Source organism: Pseudorasbora parva, chromosome 18 (assembly GCF_024679245.1).
Source record: "Pseudorasbora parva isolate DD20220531a chromosome 18, ASM2467924v1, whole genome shotgun sequence".
Lineage (NCBI taxonomy): Eukaryota > Metazoa > Chordata > Actinopteri > Cypriniformes > Gobionidae > Pseudorasbora > Pseudorasbora parva.
The window spans coordinates 43,879,843-43,886,029 of record NC_090189.1 but is presented as its reverse complement, the minus strand read 5'-3'; the positions used below and the strand labels follow the sequence as shown (position 1 = coordinate 43,886,029).

Sequence of the window (6,187 nt, the reverse complement as noted above, 5' to 3'; positions counted from 1 at the left end):
TTTTTGCGTTTATATGCATGCAACAAATTTTGATACAAAACACAGAGCTGTGGGTGCCAGAGATGGATAAACTCTACAGGTCCAGAAGAGAATCAAAGGTAATCAATTAAACTAAAAGGGGAGGAGCCACCTTCACTCAATGCTGTACAAAATGGCCAAGCCAAGCACTGGTGTGTGTTGTGGCATTTGTGTCAAAGTTTGCTATGATGGAGTTTCTGAAAGGTGTCTTAGTGGTGGTTGTGATTGTTGCATTTGATCTGCCTAATGCATGGGGAAGTTTGAGATACAGTCAAAGTCCAAGAAGCATGGGTCCAAAATCAGATCCAGCTTCCAGAAGTCCTGCCCTTTCTCCTCCAGGGCTCCGGAACACTTTGCAAGTGTCTTCTCAGTTTCAGAGTCCTTTGGGTTCTTCCTCCAGAGGCCTTGCACAGGAGCCTTTTGGCCTTCAGGAGAAGCAGCTGTTGCAGGGTCCAGTGAAGCCTTTGGATTGGAAGTATCCCATTGTTCCCGAGCTGCAGAGCGAGTTGGCGGTGAACTTCCAGTTGAGGCAACCCGTGACTCCCAGCAGCGTAGCGGTTCAATGCGGAGAGAACCGGGTTCTTGTAGAGGTCCAGCAGGACTTGTTTAGCAATGGTCATTTGATCCAGCCAACTGGCCTGTCTTTAGGCGGCTGTCCTGTTGTTGGTCAGGACTCTCAGTCTAAGGTGCTCATCTTTGAGTATGAGTTACAGGACTGCAACAGCGTGCAGATGGTAAGTACTCCTGAATCTGTTTATTCTAGTTGAGGATATCCAAAGTCCTCAAGGAGTGTCAGTTCACATGGCTGTTGTATTTGCAATGCCAGGGCAGCTGGTATAAACCTTTCTTAAAGGGGTGGTTCACCCAATCATCTTAGTGAGGAACAGTTGTTTTAACTACTTCAATCTCTTCCAGATGAATGAGGATGAGCTTGTCTACACCTTCTCTCTTACCTACACCCCTGAGGCTCTTGCAGGTACTCCGATTACCCGGGTCGAGGGTGCAGTTGTTGGTGTTCAATGCCACTATCAAAGGTAAGTGGTCTGTGACTTTCACTTCCTCTCGTGCAACGGGGAGCTCATTTAATGGGTCCTTTAATGAACCACAGGCTTCAGAATGTAAGCAGTGATGCCTTGAGGCCAACATGGGTCCCTTATGCCTCAACGGAGGTTGGTGAAGAAGCCTTGGTGTTCTCCCTGAAGCTTATGATGGGTTGGTACAGGTTTTTGATAAACAAGAATAAGGATTTATTTTTTATTTTTCTAAAATGTTCCCTCTTTCTCTGTAGATGATTGGTCCAGTCAGAGACCTTCATCCATCTATTTCCTGGGTGGCATTATTAACATTGAGGCATCTGTGAAGCAGTACAATCATGTGCCTCTGCGTGTGTTTGTGGACAGCTGTGTGGCCACTCAAGGGCCTGACGTGAACTCCCTTCCGAGATATTCCTTCATTGAGAATTATGGGTAAGGTCATGGCCCTTGATGCTACAGGACCGTTTTGGTTGCTTTTTAACCAGTCATGGCTAGGGTCTAGTTGCTCATTTTCTCTATAGTTGAGTTGCTCTTTGTCTTCAGGTGCTTTGTGGATGCCAAGGCTACAGCTTCCAGCTCCCGCTTCATGCCTCGGTCCCAGGTTGACAAGGTCCAGATCCAGCTGGAGGCGTTCGTGTTCCAGGAGAGCTCCAGTCCTTCTGTATGTACTACGCATATCAATTCGAGTTAATTCGACTTCTCTTCCCATCATCTTTGGTTTTCTGACGTGTCTGTCATCCCTTGCAGATCTACATAACATGTGTTGTGAAGGCAACTATTGCTTCTGCACCCAGTGATGCTCAGCACAAATCCTGTTCATTTGCCAATGGGTACGTTGCACTTTATCTTATTTTAAAGCTGACTTTGCTCATGTTGAAGGTGGTGTCTTTGTCTTGGTTCAGGTGGTTTGCTGCTGATGGAAATGACCAAGTTTGTGGTTGCTGTGACTCAACATGTGGTCCTGATGGTGGAATTGCTGCTTCTCCCTATGGAGGTTAGTAACTTTTGCTCTTAAGGTCGCGTTTGACGTTTTAAGTGCTCTAACCTGGCTCTCCTCTCTCTAGGTGTTCAGTGGGAAGGCAAGGCTACACTTGGTCCTGTGGTGGTTCAAGGGCAAAAGAAAGTTCCTCAATAAAGCTGACATCAATTCTTGCTTGTATCTGACTGGTTTTCCTTTGTGTCTGGTTTAACTGCTTTGGACTTGGACAGTGCCTCATTCTGCCTCTGACCCTGCCAGTCCTTCTGTACCTTTGCAAGTCTGATAGCATAAGACCATAGGGTTACTTCAGCAATTAGCATATGGCTCTGTACCAGTAGAAACCCTGGAGCATATTCAAATGTTTCCTAAAGCCCCCAAAGTTTCCTAATTTTATTTAAATTTACATGCAATGAAGATAATCCAGGTGGTATGTTGTCTAAACCACATGTGTCTGTTAATCCTTAATACATATATATATATATATATATATTTTTTTTTTTTTTTTTTTTAAATGAAGAGTCAGAGTGGCGTTTTAGGACCCGTTTCACCTGGAGCATCTTTAACATGCATCGCTCTCACTTCAAATGCTCAATTTTTTTTATGCCTGTCCAATTTGCTGCGGACATGCAACCGGATTCAAAATGTTCATGCGTCAAACATGTGGTAGACACGATTTTTGACAATTTTGGTGTGCTCAGTTTCACAGTTCAGCTTGCAGCTGCAGGCATTCATTTAAACAGACCAATGCTAAGCAATGTAACTGTTTTAACGTCTCTAATTTCTATGAAAGTTAAGCTTCTAAAGGCATCAACTGAAAACGCACCAGACTGAGAACTTGTTTTGACGATAACCTCAGCTCTCATCACGAGAGCTCATCAGCTCCTTTATGATAAATGTAATCTGACTCCTGCAGTTAGTGCTGTGAGACTCACATGGTGATTTGATCATTATATTGAACAGACACGTTCAGTATTTAATTGTAGTGTCTGTTCTCCAGCTCATGCTGTGTTCCTCTCCCCTTTGACATGCACTTGCAAACTTCCCTAAGTACTTCCCCTTGGGGGAATCACTGCTGCCATTTTGTAAACGCACACAAATGTTGACAGGCCACTAAATACAGTACATACCAGAGACGGACGTCCTGCTGCTGCTGCTTCTCCTGTTCAATTTATTTCAGCCTCCGAATGATTCTGGATCATATATCTATTAGCTGAGCTCGATAGCCATGGGCTTCTCCACGCTTGAGGACATCCTTGCTTTGTGCGCTCATCATTATTTAGCTCCGCCCACACGATACGCCTCCAGGCGCTCGTTTTTTTCTGGAAACACTCGGTACAGCCCTTTTTTTTTTATAAATGTAATAAAACTAAAGACTTTTCGGAGATATGAAGGATGCAATACTACTCTACAGTCCCTGACAAAAGTCTTGTCGCTTGTGTACAAACTGACCTAAAGTGCCGCTGAAATATATTTCTAATCAAGATTTTTTTACAAGAAATGGCTCATTTTAATTCCACCAGCTTTTGTGATAATGTTTCAGTGAAAAACTAAACTTTCAAAAAGTATTCTAATATTCACAGCTTGGTAAAGCCCACTGAGTCAATTTTTGCAAAGACATAAGTGTTGTCACCTTGTCATATGAGCTTCACCTGTGACTAATAATGAATCAATTAGGTCTCAAGTGTGTATAAAAAGAACCCCAGTACACTAGACTTTCACATCAACTGCAACTAGACCTCTGCAAACATGCCTAAGATTCACCCTGAGACTAAAGTTTTGATTATCAATAGGCTGAAGACCAGATCCACTGCTGATGTGGCAGACACCTTCAATGTGTCTCAGCGTCAAGTACAGAGGATAAAAAAAAGATTTGAAGAGACTGGAGACGTTTTTGACAAGCCCAGGTCAGGCAGACCCCGCAAGACAACTGCTAGAGTGGACCGTTTGTTGGCTCGAAAATCCAAGGCCAGCCCATTTTCCACTGCAGCAGAGCTCCACGAGACCTGGTCACCTGAAGTCCCTGTGTCAACCAGAACAGTTTGTCGGATTCTGTCTCGAAATGGCCTCCATGGTCGAATCAGTGCCCAGAAGCCAGCACTAAACAAAAGACAATTGAAAAACCGTGTGGCATTTGCCAAGGCCCACAGCCTGCTAAAAGGATGGACGCTGGAAAAGTGGCAGAAGGTGGATTTTTCAGATGAATCTTCTGTTGAATTACACCACAGTCGCCGCAAATATTGCAGGAGACCTACTGGAGCCAGAATGGATCCGAGATTCACCCAGAAAACAGTGAAGTTTGGTGGCGGAAAAATCATGGTCTGGGGTTACATCCAGTATGGGGTGTGCGAGAGATCTGCAGGGTGGAAGGCAACATCAATAGTCTAAAATACCAAGAAATCTTAGCTACCTCTTATATTCCCAACCATAAAAGAGGCCAAATTCTGCAGCAGGACGGTGCTCCATCGCATACTTCCATCTCCACATCAAAGTTCCTCAAGGCGAAGAAGATCAAGATGCTCCAGGATTGGCCAGCCCAGTCACCAGACATGAACATCATTGAGCATATGTGGGGTAGGATGAAAGAGGACGCATGGAAGACGAAACCAAAGAATATTGATGAACTCTGGGAGGCATGCAAGACTGCTTTCTTAGCTATTCCTGATGACTTCATCAATAAATTGTATGAATCCTTGCCAAACCGCATGGATGCAGTCCTTCAAGCTCATGGAAGTCATACAAGATATTACATTTGGATCTCACAACACCACAACTTAATTTGCTGACATATTTTTGTATTTGCAGTAAATTTGATCAATTTCTGTATAGGCAACAAAACTTTTGTCTTGCCAAAATTTGACCTTTCTGTCTTGATTAAATGATAAATATTTTTTCTGTGAAAATTATTTATTTCAGTGCATTAAACATCATTTGGGAGGGTTTTAGCTTTTCATATGAGCTATTTCTAACACCAATGAATTAATTAAAAGTCAGGTTAATATCAGGTATTTCTAGAAAATAGATAAGCGACAAGACTTTTGTCAGGGACTGTATAGGTACTCAAGCTTGACATGAGATTGACTGAAACTGAGTGTTTCACCCCCCCTTTAAATAAGAGGCGATCTGGCGCTCGTCGCTGTTATCAGTGGAGCAGATTTCTCTCGCGGCTCATGCAGTCTTCACACAGACGAGCGCTTTAATCTTAACGCTTAACGACGTTGCAGGGACTTTCTATTAATTCCAGTCAGATCACGAAACAAAATGCACAAAAAACTGTCCCTGCTCTTGATGTACAACCACTGATGATATTCGGTTTTGATGAGAGAAAAAAATAGACCACGAGGGCAGATTAGAAACGAGAATTTCTGACAAGTTTAACAGACTAGACCAGGGATTAAGTTTTAATCTAAGTCTTTTAGTCAGAGAAGAGCTCAACATTAATATTCATGACTCTTCCAAATAAGGCAAAAACAGAGCATTACATCCTAGGGACCATTTGTAGGGTTGTAAATGGACCTGTAAAACTGGATCTGGACAATTTTTGCCCTTAAATAAGCCACATGCCCTCTGTGTAGATATCAGAGGACAATTTAACATTGTTCAACTCATTCTAGGGCACCTTTAACAAAACGGTTCTTTATAGATATTTCAGATTATGCAAATATTCTTCACAGAAAAAAGTAAGGAAAAATGGTGATACTAATATTTTTGTATGTTACATTTTACACTTGTTGCTGTTGTGTTCATTCGTTTAGGTGAAAATACTTTTTTTGAAAGTTTGTGTCTGTACAGAAATTCACTTTCTTGAGAAATAATTGTGAAAAAGGTGTGACTAAAGCCTCGTTTCGACCAAAATTACCAGGAACAATTTGTACCAGGACCTTTTTCTGTCAGGCGCAGTTAAAGTAAGAACTGCCTGGGGCAATATACGCTGTGTCATTACTCCAACATTATCTTCATAACTTATGAAATAAAAAGTTAACCCCTCAGAAAAATGAGCTTTCCTCTCATCAACATGAGCGCGGCGCGCTGTCACGTCATGTAACGATGCACACTTAAAAGTAATCGGTCAGGTCGTTTACATGGTGAAAAATAGACTGTTAAAAAATTAATAACGAGTCTGGAAGAGATTCAAGCTGAGCTGCTTTTGCTGGTTATA

General features: G+C 42.5%; 1 protein-coding gene across 1 annotated transcript; it reads left to right on the top strand.

Annotated features, from left to right (window-relative positions):
* The first annotated feature begins 239 nt into the window (after positions 1 to 239).
* On the top strand, positions 240 to 2,187 carry LOC137046770 (zona pellucida sperm-binding protein 3-like). The gene is made up of 8 exons (XM_067424168.1): positions 240 to 752; positions 934 to 1,052; positions 1,127 to 1,230; positions 1,307 to 1,484; positions 1,596 to 1,713; positions 1,800 to 1,882; positions 1,955 to 2,046; positions 2,117 to 2,187. Exons 1-8 carry the CDS (start codon positions 306 to 308, stop codon positions 2,185 to 2,187), a joined length of 1,212 nt encoding a protein of 403 aa, XP_067280269.1. The 5' UTR covers positions 240 to 305.
* Positions 2,188 to 6,187: the final 4,000 nt, after the last annotated feature.

What these genes read in the sequence shown, in the direction of transcription:
- LOC137046770 (XM_067424168.1), top strand. Translation starts at nt 306, where the DNA reads ATGGGTCCAAAATCAGATCCAGCTTCCAGAAGTCCTGCCCTTTCTCCT. An exon ending in CTCCCTGAAGCTTATGATGG is followed by an intron (nt 1,231 to 1,306) that starts GTTGGTACAGGT and finishes CTTTCTCTGTAG; the next exon opens with ATGATTGGTCCAGTCAGAGA. An exon ending in TGCTGCTTCTCCCTATGGAG is followed by an intron (nt 2,047 to 2,116) that starts GTTAGTAACTTT and finishes TCCTCTCTCTAG; the next exon opens with GTGTTCAGTGGGAAGGCAAG.